Consider the following 18,325-nt stretch of genomic DNA (forward strand, 5'->3'; position numbering starts at 1 on the left):
GAACTTGGGGATGCTTATCATTCTGTGATAATGTCATTGTCTTTAGTAACTATTTTTTCTGAATGAAAATGTGGTTCCAGTACTACAGGAGTAGACAAGATATTTCATCCATAAATTGGAGTACTGTTGTATGTAAGTAACTAAAAATGCCTGAATTTTTATTAGAAAAATTATACATTGTTGCCTTTTTAATCTCATAATTAATACATATTAATGACAGATGAATTTGTACCTACATGCACAAGTGAAATCCACAGATAACTCCCAATTTTTGACAGTTCTGTTTTGTTTTCAGAGAAAACTTTTTTATTTGAGAATGTACTGGGTACAAATTATTTTTCTCATTGGAAATTAAGAGCGCAGTTAATCTAAAGATAACAAAATGGAGAATCCATATATAAACTCAACAATTAATGTCCTGATTTGTCTTTACAAGGTTTAATGTTCACTGTTATGTGTACAAAACTGACATGGACATCAAAGTTATTTCTACAGAATGGGTAGTCACATTGTTCTTAGCACCTTACAGTTTTAGCAAATATCCAAAAATATATAAATAAATTGGAGATGATGGTACAAAGAGAGAAGTAGATTAAGTCAGAAAATGGAACTTTTTTGATAATACAAGGAAAAATATTAGTTCTTAATATAATGCTTCAGTACAAGCAGTATGCATATCATAACTTTTGAAGATGGGAAATATCTTTATGATTATTTGTAAAAAATTACTTTTTTACTTTTTACTAATAATTTATATATAATAACCATGAAACTTTAGACTTTATTTAGCGAAAAATATATTTATGCTTCTTAAAATAGTATTCTTTGCCAGAAATACATACTTCTTATTTTAGTGGAATACGTTTTCAGGGACTTCCATAGAATTTCCTAACATGCTTGAGAAGCAGGTGGAATTTATCCTTTTTTTAGACTTAGAATATTTAGGGTTTCATACAAGGATATTAAGCTTCCCTCATTTAAGAGGAACTACATCTGTGATCTTAGATGTCAGCTTGATAGCTAAATCTAAGTTAAGGCCATAACTTCAGAGATGGAAAGATTTTGTTTGCTAATTTGAGGATACCTGATTATCTATAGAATATTAACACACTCATTTTGCTAGCTTAAAATTTTTAAAAAAGACATAAAGGACATATGGGTTATTTTTTTATTCTGGATACTGAATAGCCTTTTTTTTTTTTTTTTTTTTTTAGTTTAAACTTCTTAAAAATATTTTTGTTGTTTTTGTTGATGGACTTTATTTATTTTCATGTGATGCCGAGAATCGAACCCAGTGCCTCATACATGCTAGATGAATGCTCTACCTACCCCAGCCCTGATTTAGCCTTTTAAAGTATGTTTTTCTTTATATTGACCTGACTTAATATTAACAGTCTTGTCAGGAGGTTGCTTCTATGTTACATGATGATTCATTTACTTAGAATAAGTAGTTTCTTAACATTCTTTCATTGGATATTTAGATTAGCTTTGCTGATTTGATGATAAATGACTTCAAATATGTAAAATATTCAACATTTTGCATCTATATTTTATTTAGTTGCCTTTTAAAAGTAGAATTTTAATGCATATTGCTAATATTGAACTATTTCAGTATGCACTCAAAGCATAACTTTTGAATATTTAGAGATCTTTTGCTTATCTTGCTTCCTAGCTTAACATTAAAAAAATTTTTCTTTATGCTAGGTATCAAACTCAGGACCTCAAGCATGCTAGGCAGGTGCTCAGTAGCTACATTTCCAGCCCCCAAACATTGTATTTTACATAGCAAAACTAAAAATAGGTGAAGAAACATACATGATTTTATCTAACATGACACAAATTTCATTTTGGAAAATATGAATTTGGTTTTTGTGCCAAGCTTTGTGGCCATAGTTCCCACATACTTTACACAGTATCAAACAAATGGTTTGCCTAAGGGCAAAAAAATGCAGAAGTATGTACTGACACTGGATTTTTAAGAACTCTTCTATAGTGGTCTAGATTCCACACCTTCAAAAAACAGCTATGTGCTTTGTTTCTCTTACTTTTATCATATTATTTGTAAAGATTTCTGCCTTTTACAAATTTGAATGCTATCCACTTGTGTAACTTTTAAGCTTTTTAATTTTGTTTTGTATTCTGAAGTGAAACTTGTTTAATATCTGGGCTTTCTCTCTCTCTCTCTCTCTCCTCCTTATATAATTTCACATATCTGATATTGCAGAGGTAGCCTAAGTTTGGATGATTTTCGGTAAGTCTTGAGCATGTGATTCTTTTCAGTATAAATTATCTGTTTAAGTTCAGACAGTAAACCTCACACAACCTAAGTATAACAAAAAAAGGAAAAATAAGAAGCACCATGCAATTACCACCTTTATGTCTGTTATTTGTAACCTTTAAAAATGAATCTCTTAATTTTAGATATCTCCTTTTTTTGCATAGTATGATATGTCATAAAATAAAAATGTCTTGATATTTTCAGTAATAGATATTAAGAAATGCTAAGATATTTTCACTATTTTTCCAGTATTTTGTTTTCAAGGCTATTGATTCTTTGTTGTTGCTGTTGATTCTGTTATTTTTAGGATTATTTGTGTTTGAAGAGTTTCAAATTTTAATTTTTGTTGTGCATATTATACAGAATGAAGAGTTTTGTTGTGGTATATTGGTACATGCATGTAAAATTCTTTAATCAATTTAATTCCCTTATCCTCGTCTCCTCCCTTCCCTCCCTTGTCCTTCCTCAACCCAATTGGTGTCCGTTAAAGAACTTTTTTGAAAGTAAGAAATATAATGATCTTTCTAAGATTATGGGCATAATAACAAGTGAAATAATTTAATATAATAATTTAATATATCATTTCAAAAACCTCAATTGTTATATGATCTCTAGATTCTACAAACTAGAACAAAATAATAAGGTTCTAGAGATTTTCGAGAGATTTTGTTAATATTTTTATATTTATGTTTGGAAACATTTTTTTTATCTGGGATAACTGTATCTACAACCTTGGATTTTTAAAAACCACTAACTGCATGCTTGTTTAGATAAAATAATCCAGTTTAGGCATCCCTTGTACTACTTGCTACTTATTTGTGTTTTTCTAATTTTAAAATAAGTTTTATTTGCTCCTCACACATGTATAAAACACACATCACTCTATATATGTATATATATACCTGGTGTGTTTGAATTAATCAGTTTTGCTTTTTTTTTAGGTACTGAAAATCTCTTTTATTTATTTATTTATTTATTTATTTATTTATTTATTTTTTAATTTTTTATTGTTGGTTGTTCAAAACATTACAAATTTCTTGACATATCATATTCCACACTTTGATTCAAGTGGGTTATGAACTCCCACCTTCACCCCATACACAGATTGCAGAATCACATCAGTTACACATCCATTGATTTACATATTGCCATACTAGTGTCTCTTGTGCTCCGCTGCCTTTCCCATCCTCCACCCTCCCCCCTCCCCACCTCTCCCCTCCCCTCCCCTCCTCTCTCTCTACCCCCTCCACTGTATAACCCTGAGGGTCTCCTTCCATTTCCATGCAATTTCCCTTCTCTCTCCCTTTCCCTCCCACCTCTCATCCCTGTTAAATGTTAATCTTCTTCTCCTGCTCTTCGTCCCTACTCTGATCTTAGTTACTCTCCTTATATCAAAGAAGACATTTGGCATTTGTTTTTTAGGGATTGGCTAGCTTCACTTAGCATAATCTGCTCTAATGCCATCCATTTCCCTGCAAATTCTATGATTTTGTCATTTTTTAATGCAGAGTAATACTCCATTGTGTATGAATGCCACATTTTTTTTTATCCATTCGTCTATTGAAGGGCATCTAGGTTGGTTCCACAGTCTTGCTATTGTGAATTGTGCTGCTATGAACATCGATGTAGCAGTGTCCCTGTAGCATGCTCTTTTTAGGTCTTTAGGGAATAGACCGAGAAGTGGAATAGCTGGGTCAAATGGTGGCTCCATTCCCAGCTTTCCAAGAAATCTCCATACTGCTTTCCAAATTGGCTGCACCAATCTGCAGTCCCACCAGCAATGTACAAGTGTACCCTTTTCCCCACATCCTCGCCAGCACTTGTTGTTGTTTGACTTCATAATGGCTGCCAATCTTACTGGAGTGAGATGGTATCTTAGGGTGGTTTTGATTTGCATTTCTCTGACAGCTAGAGATGGTGAGCATTTTTTCATGTACTTGTTGATTGACTGTATGTCCTCCTCTGAGAAGTGTCTGTTCAGGTCCTTGGCCCATTTGTTGATTGGGTTGTTTGTTCTCTTATTGTCTAATTTTTTGAGTTCTTTGTATACTCTGGATATTAGGGCTCGATCAGAAGTGTGAGGAGTAAAGATTTGTTCCCAGGGTGTAGGCTCCCTATTTACCTCTCTTATTGTTTCTTTTGCTGAGAAAAAACTTTTTAGTTTGAGTAAGTCCCATTTGTTGATTCTAGTTATTAACTTTTGTGCTATGGGTATCCTATTGAGGAATTTGGAGCCCTACCCCACCGAATGTAGATCGTAGCCAACTTTTTCTTCTATCAGACGGCGTGTCTCTGATTTGATATCAAGCTCCTTGATCCATTTTGAATTCACTTTTGTGCATGGCGAGAGAAGGGGATTCAGTTTCATTTTGTTGCATATGGATTTCCAGTTTTCCCAGCACCATTTGTTGAAGATGCTATCCTTCCTCCATTGCATGCTTTTAGCCCCTTTATCAAATATAAGATAGTTGTAGTTTTGTGGATTGGTTTCTGTGTCCTCTATTCTGTACCATTGGTCCACCCGCCTGTTTTGGTACCAGTACCATGCTGTTTTTGTTACTATTGCTCTGTAGTATAGTTTGAAGTCTGGTATCGCTATACCGCCTGATTCACACTTCCTGCTTAGCATTGTTTTTGCTATTCTGGGTCTTTTATTTTTCCATATGAATTTCATGATTGCTTTCTCTATTTCTACAAGAAATGCTGTTGGGATTTTGATTGGCATTGCATTAAACCTGTAGAGAACTTTTGGTAATATCGCCATTTTGATGATGTTAGTTCTGCCTATCCATGAACAGGGTATATTTTTCCATCTTCTAAGATCTTCTTCTATTTCTCTCTTTAGGGTTCTGTAGTTTTCATTGTATAAGTCTTTTACCTCTTTTGTTAGGTTGATTCCCAAGTATTTTATTTTTTTTGAGTATATTGTGAATGGAGTGGTTGTCCTCATTTCCATTTCAGAGGATTTGTCGCTGATATACAGGAATGCCTTTGATTTATGCGTGTTGATTTTATATCCTGCCACTTTGCTGAATTCATTTATTAGCTCTAATAGTTTCTTTGTAGAGCCTTTTGGGTCTGCTAGGTATAGAATCATATCATCTGCAAATAGTGATAATTTAAGTTCTTCTTTTCCTATTTTTATGCCTTTAATTTCTTTCGTCTGTCTAATTGCTCTGGCCAGTGTTTCGAGAACTATGTTGAAGAGAAGTGGAGAGAGAGGGCATCCCTCTCTTGTTCCAGATTTTAGAGGGAATGCCTTCAGTTTTTCTCCATTCAGAATGATGCTAGCCTGAGGCTTAGCATAGATAGCTTTTACAATATTGAGGTATGTTCCTGTTATCCCTAGTTTTTCTAGAGTTTTGAACATGAAGAGATGCTGTACTTTGTCGAATGCTTTTTCCGCATCTATCGAGATGATCATATGGTTCTTATTTTTAAGTCTATTGATGTGGTGAATAACATTTATTGATTTCCGTATATTGAACCAGCCTTGCATCCCAGGGATGAATCCTACTTGATCATGGTGCACAATTTTTTTGATATGTTTTTGTATCCGATTCGCCAGAATTATTATTGAGATATGGATTGTTCTTCCAGCCATATTTGTTTATTTATGTTACTTAACATGGTTTGTTTTTCCTCTTTGATTATTTTTCCCTTTACTGTACTACCTTCCACTGTTGGTTTTCATTGTTATTTTCCATTTCCTCTTCCTGTAATGTTTTGCCGAGGATGTTTTGAAGAGATGGTTTTCTAGCTGCGAATTCTTTAAACTTTTGTTTATCATGGAAGGTTTTAATTTCATCTTCCATCCTGAAGCTTAATTTCGCTGGATACACAATTCTTGGTTGGAACCCATTTTCTTTCAGTGTTTGAAATATGTTATTCCAGGATCTTCTAGCTTTCAGAGTCTGTGTTGAAAGATCAGCTGTTATCCTGATTGGCTTACCCCTAAATGTAATCTGCTTCCTTTCTCTTGTAGCTTTTAAAATTCTCTCCTTATTCTGTATGTTGGGCATCTTCATTATAATGTGTCTAGCTGTGGATCTCTTATGATTTTGCACATTCGGCGTCCTGTAGGCTTCTAGGATTTGGGATTCTGTCTCATTCTTCAAGTCTGGGAAGTTTTCTTGTATTATTTCATTGAATAGACTGCTCATTCCTTTGGTTTGGAGCTCTGTACCTTCCTGTATCCCAATGACTCTTAAATTTTGTCTCTTGATGTTATCCCATATTTCTTGGATGTTCTGCTCATGGTTTCTTAACAGTCTTGCTGAGCTGTCTATGTTCTTTTCCAGTTGAAATACTTTGTCTTCATTGTCTGATGTTCTATCTTCTAAGTGTTCTACTCTGCTGGTAGTATTCTCCATTGAGTTTTTAAGTTGGGTTATTGCTTCCTGCATTTCTAGGATTTCTGTTTGTTTGTTTTTTATAACCTCTATCTCCCTGTATAGTTGATCCTTTGCTTCCTGGATTTGTTTATGTAATTCATTGTTGAAGTGATCTTTCATTGTCTGATTTTGCTGTCTAATGTCTTCCTTGATACTCCAGATCATCTGAAGCATGTATATCCTGAATTCTTTATCTGATATTCCATCTGCTGCAGCTGTTACCTCTTCTAAAGTTGCGTTGACCTGCATTGCTTGTGGTCCTTTCTTTCCTTGTCTTTTCATACTGCTCGCGTATCTTTCCTGCAGGCGCCGGCGGCGGCTCTGCTCTCTCCTTATTCCAATTGGGGTGTCGTGGCTACCACGCCAGCAGGTCACTGGGCCTGTTCTGGGTGCTGGCGGCGGCTCTGTTCTGCCCCTACTCCAATTGGGGTGACGAGTGTACCACGCCGGCAGGCCACCGGGCCTGATCCGCCGGTCGGTTGCAGGTTTGCCTACCCTGCAGGCGCGGGCGGTGGCTCTACTCTGCCCCTACTCCAAATGGGGTGACGTGTCTGTCGTACCAGCAGGCCACTGGGCCTGTCCCGCTGGTCGGTCGCAGATCTGCCCACCTTTCGGGCACGGGTGGCGGCTCTGCTCTGCCCCTACTCCAATTGGGGTGTCGTGACTACCCCGCCTGCAGGTCACTGGGCCTGTTCCTGGCATGGGCGGCGACTCTGCTCTGCCCCTACTCCAATTAGGGTGGTGTGTGTACCACACTGGCAGGCTCCTGGGCCTGTTCCGCTGGTCTGTCGCAGGTCTGCCTACCTTGGAGGCGCGGGCAGCGGATCTGTCCTTCCCCTCCTACCATGCCTGCGGACCCCTAGGCCTGATCTGCAGGTTGGTCACAGGTCTGCTCACCCTGCGGGCACGGGTGGCGGTTCCGCTCCGCCCCAACTCCAATTGGGGTCACGTGGCCACCACACCGGCAGGGCCTGATCCGGGCGTGGGAGAAGGATCTGCTCTGCCCCTACTCCAGTTGGGGTGACGTGTGTACCACACTGGCATGCCACTGGGCCTGACCCGCCAGTCTGTGACAGGTCTGTTTACCTTGCAAGCGCAGGCGGCGGCTCTGCCCTGCCCCTCCTACCACGCCCATGTACCACTGGGTCGCGGGTCTGCCCACCTTGCGGTTGCGGGTGGCAGCTCTGCTCCGCCCCCTCTCCAATTGGAGTCTCGTGGTCACCACGCTGGCGAGCCGCTCCGGGCGCGCTGGCGGCGGCCCGGCTCCTCCCCTCTGGCTCGACGACAAATTGAGGATACTCGGGTGTCTGTGCCTCACCCCCCCTACCAGGAGACCAACTGTTTCTGTCTCTGCTGGTATTGATGAAGTTCTCTCCTCCGCCGCTTTCTGATGACATCAGATCTCTGTCATGTTGGTATCCTATGCGAATGGCAGCATTTCGTTCCCCTTGCCAGGCAACCAAAGCAACGGGTGAGTCCTGACCGGCCCTCAGCAGGACCCGGACCGAGAAGCAGTTTCCGTGGGCTCCTAGCCCTGGGCCAGGGCAGTTCCGGGAGCCGGAACTCGGCCGCTCCGTGCTTGGTGTAAGCTCTGATAAGAGTAGGCTCCAAGAAGCAGTCCCTGCGGGCTCAGTTCCGGGAGCCGGAATTCGGCCGCTTAGTGCTTGGTGTATGCTCTGATAGGAGCAGGGTCCAAGAAGCAGCCTCCGCAGTCTCACCAGCCCTGGGCCACGGCGGTTCCGGGAGCCGGAACTCGGCCGCCCCGCGCTCGGTGTTCGCTCCGATAAGATCAGGTTCTAAGAAGCCCCCAGGCACTGAACCCTAGCAATCTGTCTGCAAGCCGCAGGCGAATGGCAGCCTGAAATTACCTGTTCTATGGCTGAATGAGCTGCGGTCAGTCGAAAACAGGGATGGTGACGTCAGCTTTCCAACATGGTGGCTGCTGGCCTCCTCTGTGGTCTGACCGGTGTGGAGAACCGAGATGGACCGCTTCCTTCCCCCGTCTCGAACCCAGAATTCAGCCCTGAGTACGGTGCTTGCACGGCTGGCAGAAACTGCAGCGCTGTATCCCTGCGTCGCTATCTCCTCGTTTCCCAGCGCGCGCTGCAGACTCTAGCCGCGGGGCGATTTGCTGAATAAGCAGTGTTACCCTCCGTGCGACAAACCTCTCGCGTTTGAGTCCCCGTAGCCGATCCTCGTGAGATGGAAATCCTTCCTCCAGGTTCCGGAGCACCCCACTATTGCTGGAAATTCCTAACAAGATAGCCTTTAGCCGTCCTGACTTGTCATACTCCCACACAGTGAAGCAGCACACGGGGGCAATGCACTCCCCTCGCCGCCATCTTCCTGTCTCTCTCAGTTTTGCTTTTATTTCTCTAATTGTTGCATTATTTGAGCTGATAAGTTTTGCTTTGGGAGTAATAGCTGTCTAATAACTTAAGCATTTTAAACAAACTTGGTTAGATTTTAAAATAGTCATTTTTATTTGGGTATCTGTTGTAAGGGTAATAGTATTAAATGCTGAGAATGAGTTTTAAATTGAATAAAAGTTATGGTTTTGTTTACTTGAAACACAGCTCAAATGGAAGAAATTTTTGCTGCTTTTAACTTCTTTTTTTCCATCTACTCCTGTTTTTTGAAATTATTTTTGCATTGTGAAATCAATATTTAATATTTATAACACAGTAGGCTGCTTCCTTGGGCTACATTTGCTCATATCGTCCTTGTTAAACCTTCCTTTTGGTGTTTTCTTTTTTTAAAAAAATTACTTTAAAGTTAAATAAGATGCATTTATCTCATTCTTTTTTTGAATATTTACATGATTATAAAGTTAAATTTTGCTTCGTTATTTGTCAGTCATAAAGGATAATTTTTTTTGTTAAGTTTCATTTAAAATGAAGTACCAAGAAAGTTATAGGTTTAGATCTTCATTATTGCATTGTTATCTTATCAGTTCATTTATTGTAAATGAATGTTATATTTTGAACATTGGTCTTAGCTGGGCATGGTGACACAAACATGTAATCCTAGTGACTTGGGGAGGCAGAGGGAAGCAGGAGGGTCACAAGTTGAGGCCAGTCTCAACAATTTAGAGAGGCCCTATCTCAAAATAAAAAATAAGGAGGCCTTGGGATGTAACTCAGTGGTAGCATGCCACTGGGTTCAATCCAAAAAGTAATTTTAAAAAGACATAATTTGAACATTGATCTCAACATGTTTTAATATCTGTTATTTCATATATATGACATTAAGAACTGTATACCACTAGGGGGCTCTCATCTTAAAAATTTTAGTTCAGTTAATGTTTTGAAGTTAGCAGTAGCTAACTAGAAGATTTTGTCTCATTAATTCATATTACAAATTTAAGCTTTAAATTCTGTTTTGGCTTCTGAGATGTTCAGATTTAATCTCTGATTGAAAACTTGAAAAATTAATGTTAGCTACATTCAATTTGCCATTTTCAAAATTATTTTTTTCTTTAGTGTTGTTTATAATAAACTAGTCTTTGTGATAATTTGCTCTGTATCTGATGTATTCCTCTTTAATATTTAGAAGCACACAGAAGAGAGGGGAATCATTTGGAATCAGCAGAATAGGCAGCAAAATTAAAGGCGTATTCAAGAGCACCGCAATGGAGGGAGCTATGTTGCCTAATTATGGTTTGGCTGAAGGGGAAGATGACTTTGTAAGTAAAAATCTTCAATTTGATTTATGTATAACTTCAAATATATACTATAGCATAAAAAACGGGATGTGCTAACTTATCCTCTAACTTCAGATTTTTTTTATATTCTGTATTCTTTGATTAGTTTATAGTGTCATGGTACTGGTATCACTTTTTTAAATTTTGAAGAATTAATTTATTAGTAAGATAGAATGGTTTTTTTTAAGCTAAGATACTTCTGGTAGTTAAATGGTTTACTATCTTTTAATTAGGCTTTTACTTCAATCCTGATGTTCTTAAAAGCCATATGTTCCAGGAATAAACATTGTTCATAGATGCCCTAATTTCTTTTTTTTTAAAGACTCATTTTTTAGTTGCAGTTGGATAAAATACCTTTATTTTATTTATTTATTTTTATGTGGTGCTGAGGATCGAACCCAGTGCCTTGTACATGCTAGGCGAATACTCTACCACTTAGCCACAACCCCAGCCCCAGATGCCCTAATTTCTTGAACTTCAGCTGTGGTCTGTGCACAAGCAGCTTTGGCATTACCCCAGCAATATATAATGATCAGATGAGGGAAATTGGCATATCTATCACCTCAGACATTATTTCTTTGTTCTTGGAAACATTTAAAATTCTCTCTACTAATTATTTTGAAATAATCTATTATTGTTAATATGATTATTCTCCCATGCTAGAAAACATTAAAAGTCATTTCTGCTATTTAACTGCTTCCCTGTTCCCATTATCATCCTCTCTCTATCCATCTTTTCCATCCTTACACCCTTCCTAGACTCTGGTCACCACTATTCTATTTCCTGCTTCTTTGAGATTAACTTTTAAGCTTCTACTTTCTTTAGTTTGGGTGAGAACATGCGTATTTGTTTTTCTGTACCTAATGTATTTCACTTAACATAGTGTCCTCCAGTTACATCCATTGTTGCTGCAAATGACAGAATTTATTTTTTGTGTGCTTTTGTGCCCCTATTATCATACATTAAAGTATGTGCCATATATTAATTGAAATTATATGTTTACAGTTGTCTCCCCTACCAGATAGTAGTCCCATAAAGGTAGATATTTTATCTCATTTGTACTTTTCATCACTTAACAAATCTTCAGTGAACAGAGAGCTTAGATTCATATTTAGATTTTTAATGACTAGGGATACAAAGATGATTAAGGCATAGATCTTGTTCTTAAGAAATTTGCTAACCCACATGAAACAATGAATACCATTATTATGTATAATTATAATTTTGCATCCATTAAAAAGAGAAAGAAAGAAATTCACTAAACTGGATATAATAGGGATGAAGAAGGAGGAGTAGGGGACAGAAGTAAACACAATGTTTTTGTCTTTTACCCCTTCCTTTCAACCTCTGTTTCACTACATTATGAATTTTTATGGAGGTTCACTAATTCTGCATAATAATTTAAATGGAAGAAAGTTTTACTTAAGCCCATTTGTTTCCTTTTCTAAATAATCTAAATCCAGCATTTTCTCTGTTTAGGCCCTTGTTTTTCCTTAGAAGTATGGGTGTAAGGAAGATAGTAGACCAATAAAAGGAGTATTTTAAAAAATAATTCTATGTTTTCTGATTTTAAACACATTATAGTCTTTTTATCAGTCTCTCTTTTCCTTTTTGTAATGCTAGGGATCCAAACCAAGGCCTTGCACATGCTAGACAAATGCTATACCACACTGATCTATATTCCCAGCCTCTTCAATTTGTAGTGTAGAAAAGTATAGAAATTTTAAATAGCATTAGTACTTTTGCCACTCAATAGACACTTCTGTTAACATTTTGGTGATTTTCTTTTCTAAAAAATACCTACCTACCTACCTACCTTCCTACCCCTGTAGACTCGACTAACATATACCTATAACATATAAAAAGCATATATCTATAGAACCACACACACACACACACACACCACACACACACACACACACACACACCCCACACACATCTTGTAATCCTGCTTTATCCCCACTAATATTATGACAAAAGTATTTCCGTATGTTATTGTGAACTTTCAAAACAATTTTGTGGAAGTTGTACTTTTTATTCTTTGCCCTCCCAATTGCTTGAAATACAAGATATGATTTTGCTTTAGAAACAAATGTTGAATGTCTTCTCTGATATAAGGGGGGTGACTCAAAATGGGATAGGGAGGAAGAACATGAGAAGAAGATTACCACTAAATAGGGAAGAGAGGTGGGAGGGAAAAGGAGGGAGAAGGGGAATTGCACGGAAGATGGAAGGAGACCCTCATCGTTATACAGAATACATGTATGATGTTGTGAGGAGAGAAAAAAAAAAGTGTGTCACATTAGATTGGGTAGAGAGATGTGATGGGAGGGGAGGGGAGGGGAAGGGGGAATAGGAAGGGCAGCAGAATAAAATAGACATTATTATTGCTGTATGTATATAGGTGACTGTATGACCAATGTGATTCTGCAACCTGTACAATCAGAAAAATGAGAAATTATACCCCATTTGATTCAAATGTACGAATTGTCAAGATCATTGTACTGTCATGTGTAATTAATAAAAAAAAAAGAAATAGGATATCTTTAAAAAACAGTGAATTTGTTATGTTTTGTAGTGATCTAAGGAAGAAGGAAAGTTTTGTTTTGTTTTGTTTGGTACTGGGGATTGAACTCAGGGGCACTTGACCACTGAACCACATCCCCAGCCCACTTTGAATTTTATTTAGAGACAGGGTCTCACTTAGTTGCTTAGCACCTTGCTTTTTCTGAGGCTGTTTTTGAACTCATGATCCTCCTGCCTCAGCCTCCTGAGCCACTGGGATTACAGGCATGCGCCAACATGCCTGGCTGGAAAGTTTTGATTGGAAGTATAGTAATAACAGAAAATAGGAGAAGCAAACAAATTAGTCTCTAATACCATCAAAAGAAAACACGGGGGTGGAAGGAAGCTTACACAGATGGATATAGTGACGTTCAGGGTTTAGAAGACACTGTGGTAGTTTGAAGCTATGGGGCTTTGAGGAATTCTCTTTTCTTGTTTAGGAAGTAGAGAGGAAAGGGAAGTTGCCAGTCTTCCTGCCAGAGATAAAGTGGTTTGTGGTTTGTGATTTGAAATTGGGACCTGGGAGACATTATCTTTTAGAACTTGATGATCTGATCACTTGGCATTAATGCCTATCTGCTATTTGATCTTGGGCAAGTTGTGTAATTTTATTCTAATTTATTTCCTCATGTGTAAAAGGGAATAATTCTATCTGTCTTATATAGGGGTATTGTGAGGAGAACCAAGCAAGTAATATATATGAAATACTGAGAATGGTGTCTTGCACATAGTAAGCACTGTTAAATACTATATAATATTATAATACTATCAATTCTCATAATTATATAGATGTTAATTATGGATTAAGTCATGTATATACTGGCCTGGGAACCACAGCTCAGTATATAAGATTTTATCTTCCTGAAGATACATTTCTGTCCAATTTCAGAACTGATTTACAGATAAACTACTAGAAGTTAATATGCTCATTAATTAGTTGGTAGTTATGTTCATAGAGGAAAAGATAAGGAATGTTAACATTTAAGGAAGTAGGGGGATGTCACCTAGCCTTTCATCTCTGCCTTCTTTATTCCCTGTCCTTTTAGTAGAGAGGATCTATTTGTAAACAAAAGTACTTGGTCTCCTTTTATTAACATTTTGGTTACAGAATACTTATTTCTATTGATTGATTCACTGATATATACTGGGGATTAACCCAGTGGTGCTCCACCACTAAGCTGCATTTTTATATTTTATTTTAAGAAAGTGTCTTGCTAAGGTGCCCAGGCTAGCCTTGAACTTGTGATCCTCCTGCCTCAGCCTCCTAAGTAATTGGAATTACAAGCAGGCCCCACCACACTTGGCTAATTATTTACTTTTAAATAAGATTAAGAGAAGTCTTGAAAATTCACAGAAATATTGCCCAAGGATTTTTCACTGGACTGTGTTGGTATAAACACCATTTAAATGTTAAAAGGAAATTGTAAAGCTTTGTCCTTTGTCATTCATTAATATTTGTATATTGATAAAAATTTTGCTTCCCCATCTTTTTTAGATTGATTTTGAGGAACGTTTTTTTTTTTTTTTTTTTTTTCATTTAAGAATATCCCATTTTTGGCTTTAATAAGTTTGTTAAACTTCTTATCATTCTGTGATCTTTTTTACCCTCTTTATTCAGATGCCAGGTTCATTAACAAACAAACAAACAAAAAGAATAACCATGCAAAATGTTCCTTTGAGCTCAGCTTCCAAGCAGGGAGGATGGGGGGCAGACATTTCCCTCACACATACTCTGTTTTTCTTTCAATATTATGAGAATATTATGAGGAAATTACCTTGTCCCCCAAAAGTCCTACCATTGGGTGTGGTGGCACATATCTGTAATCCCAGTGACTCAGGAGACTGAGGCAGGAGGATCACAAGTTCAAGGCCCACCTCAGCAATTTACTGAGGTCTTAAGCAATTTAGCGAGACCCTTTCTCAAAAAGTAGAAGGGTCTGGGGATGTGGCTCAGTAATAAAGTATCCTCGGGTTTGATCTCCAATAAACTCCCCCACTCCACCAAAAAAGAGTGTAATAGTTTTATTTGATAATAGTAATAGTTTTATTAGGAATTTTTGAAAGACAGTTTAGTACAAGAACAGAAAAAAGAGAAGGGACTTTGTGAGGAAGGAAATAATTTTCTTAGAAGAGAGTAGGGTGTCAGGTATAGAAAGAAAGAATGAAAAGTGAAGGTGATATGCTAGAATTCTGGAAATAAAATTTTCCTTATTCCTAGTTTTCTCTGACTAGGTTGTTCAGAATTCTCTTAAGTACTACAACCTTTGATTTGGTGCCTTAAAAGGAGTGTGTTTAAGATGAATGTATTTTATCTGTAATAGTTTGCTCACTTAAACATGAGTAAAAGATTTCAAGGTAAACAGACTTATCATTTGTCAGATTCAAAGGGTCTCTTCCAAGTTAAAGAATTAGACAAGGTTTCTTTCCTTCTTTCTGTATGTGTATTTCTAGAACATGTGGTTTTCTTCTTTAAAAATAATTGCTATTTTAATTTTAGATATTCAAAAATATTATTTTAAACAGTTATACTATTAAAAGTTTAAAAATGAGATGAAAAACAATCAGTTTTATAGAGGTGTGTCCTTGCAGACCTTTTAATCTGATTATTTGTTACTTAATGATGCAGATAATATATTTTTGCTTGTGCCCTTTCCACTGTTTTTTAACAAAAATATTTCAAGTAAATATTGTCATTAGAATACTCAGGAATAGGATTACTGTTTAGAACTGTTTTGTAGTTTTTTATGGAGACATCATTAAAACGCTTTCCAGGAGGGCGATGCTGTTATGCTTATAACCAGAAGTATTTCACATTTCCAATTCATCTGTAGTTTATCTGCGCTGTCTCCATCAGTTGCTATTTATAGAATTTTACATTTTAAGTGAAAAATACCAGTACATTAAATTTTTATTTCTTATCACCAGGGTTGAGCACTTTTTTACCCTCTTTACTCAGATGCTTTTTACATTTGTGTATTATTAGTATTTTTCCATAATCTCTGAAATGTCTATTCATTTTCTATAATATTTCATTAAAGGCAGTGTAACCAGACATGGAGTTGATGCTAATAACTTTTAACTTTTATTTTTACTTTTTCAGTAGAAAATTCTTTGTCACCTAATTTCCCAAGTATTACAATGTATCAAATTGTTATGGGCCTATTACTTTATAGATATATCTAATATGCTGTGTAGTTCTAAAGGTAGTGGAAATATTAAATTCATGGTGATTTTTTTCCAGATTGAAGAGGGTATTGTTGTAATGGAAGATGATTCTCCAGTAGAAGCTGTGAGCACACCTAATACTCCCCGAAATCTTGCGGCTTGGAAAATTAGCATTCCATATGTAGACTTTTTTGAGGATCCCTCCTCTGAAAGGAAGGAGAAAAAGGAGAGAATTCCTGTGTTTTGTATTGATGTTGAAAGAAATGATAGAAGAGCAGGTAGGAAGGTTTATGAATACATTTCTTAAAGACATCTTTATCAGGTGTGAGAAACATTTCACAATATATGATAATTGAATATCGGGGCTGGGATTGTAGCTCAGTGGTAGAGCACTTGCTTAGTATGTGTGAGGCACTGGGTTTAATCCTAAGCACTACATAAAAATAAATAAAGAAAGATATTATATCCACCAATAACTAAAACAAATTTAAAAAAATAATTGAATATAATCACATATTTAAAAGATTACTGTCCAGAACAGAAACTTGAATGAAAGCTTAGTATTTCTTAGGTTATTAGGTTAATTAATTAATTCAACCAACATTGTTGAGTAGATCCTTTAGAGATACCTCACAATCCATCAGGGCATTTTATGGGATATTCCTTTAATGGTTTTGTTGCCATCATTAATTATTATTTATTTGTTTTAAAAATATTTTTTAGTTGTTGATGGACCTTTATTTTATTTGCTTATTCATATGTGGTGCTGGGAATCAAACCTACTGTCTCACATGTATGATGCAAACGCGATACAACTCCAGGCCCCATCATTAGTTATTATACATATTTAATTGTTGTTAATGCATTCAAAACTGGATTAGTTATTATAACAGTTTAATTGAAAGAGCATTTCCCTTCCCCCATTGTTATGGGCTAATTAGAATCAATAACAATACAATCAAAACAGCTTAACAAATTGTCCTCATGTTTTTTGTTTTGGTTGTTTCATGTGTGGACTACAACAGAGACAGGGATTAAACAGCATCCATGGCAGGATAAACAGTACTCTGGCAGGGCAGTTAGTGTAAGAAAAAGCACAATCAAAGTCCTACATGTGTTGGAAATGATACACAGAAAAATAATGTTATCCTCAAGTGGAAGAAACTATCTGTGAGGAAGGAAGGGGGAAAAGGTGATAATGTTTGGAAATGTTTTTTAGAGTAGTAACTAAGTGGTAGTGTAAAGGTTAGTGCTAATTATTTCCTTTATTTATTTTTCAAAAAGCATTAGGTTTTCTGATTTTTCTCAGAAACTAGTCCTACTTCAAGTACATAAGGCATAGGAATAGGGAAGAAGATTGCCCAGAGCAGTTAGCTGTGGTTTCTCCTGTTCTAACTATGTACTAGACAGGTCTTGTTCTATCCAGGTCTGAGGGTGCTTTATGATTGTGTTTCAGTAGCTCTGCAGCTTGCTAGTTGCTGCTCTCTTGACATATTAATAGTATATAGCCAAACCATTATCTATCCCAGTCTGATTTCAATTTTAAACTTAGTATTGTTTGGGAATATACTTTTGTTTTTGCCTGTTGGACAACCATCTTTAATTTTGGTGCTTTATTTTATTATTTTTAATAGAGTATTATAGTTATACATAATAGTTTGATTTATTTTGACAAATTCATGTATGCATGGAATTTGATTTTAATCCTTTCTTCCCTTCCTTTCCTTTCCCTGTCCTCCTCCCCCTATTCTCTTTACTCTATTGATCTTCCTTGTGCATGTTTATTTATTTATATTTGATTGATACTTTCTACATATACAAAAAAGTGAAATTTCCCATGGCACATTTACATATGTATTTAACATGATTTTGTTAAATTCATTCCCTTTGTTCTCCCCTTCCTTCTTGATTTCCTTTTTCTATTCCACTGATTTTCCCCTATGTACTTATGATATTTGATAATCTCTTCTCCACCATCTTTTTTATTTTGTTCTAGCTTCTACATGGAAGAGAAAACATTGGTTGGTGATTTATTTTAAAAGGTCTAGCTTAAAAATTGAAACATGAAATTCAAACTAAAAGAATTTTTAATCTTATATTCTAAAGATAATTTTTGTCTGCACTGTAGAATTCTACTATTAATGTAATCTGCTCTTAGAAAACCATGGCTTGTAAGGGAGAAAAAAAGGATGTTGTTTACCACATGAACTTTATATGTGT

The 18,325-nt window shown here is 36.6% G+C and overlaps 1 protein-coding gene across 8 annotated transcripts in view; it reads left to right on the forward strand.

Moving 5' to 3' along the window:
• Snx14 (sorting nexin 14) overlaps window positions 1–18,325 on the forward strand; it is a 120,712-nt gene that overhangs the window by 48,274 nt on the left and 54,113 nt on the right. For 5 of the 8 annotated variants that reach the window (XR_009225887.1, XM_058575823.1, XM_058575822.1 and 2 more), the window contains exons 16-18: window positions 2,225–2,251; window positions 10,225–10,357; window positions 16,182–16,383. Coding sequence is in view for 7 of the 8 variants with exons in the window: in XM_058575823.1 (XP_058431806.1) it covers window positions 2,225–2,251; window positions 10,225–10,357; window positions 16,182–16,383 (362 nt within the window). In the remaining variant the exon portion in view is untranslated. The remainder of the gene's footprint in view (window positions 1–2,224; window positions 2,252–10,224; window positions 10,358–16,181; window positions 16,384–18,325) is intronic. The other 3 variants (XM_058575825.1, XM_046431891.2, XM_046431900.2) reach the window with 1 other exon arrangement.

The sequence above is a fragment of the Marmota monax genome, unplaced genomic scaffold, assembly GCF_021218885.2.
Source record: "Marmota monax isolate L192 unplaced genomic scaffold, Marmota_monax_Labrador192_F-V1.1 WCK01_AAM20220418_F8-fsc00013, whole genome shotgun sequence".
NCBI classification, from domain to species: Eukaryota; Metazoa; Chordata; class Mammalia; order Rodentia; family Sciuridae; genus Marmota; species Marmota monax.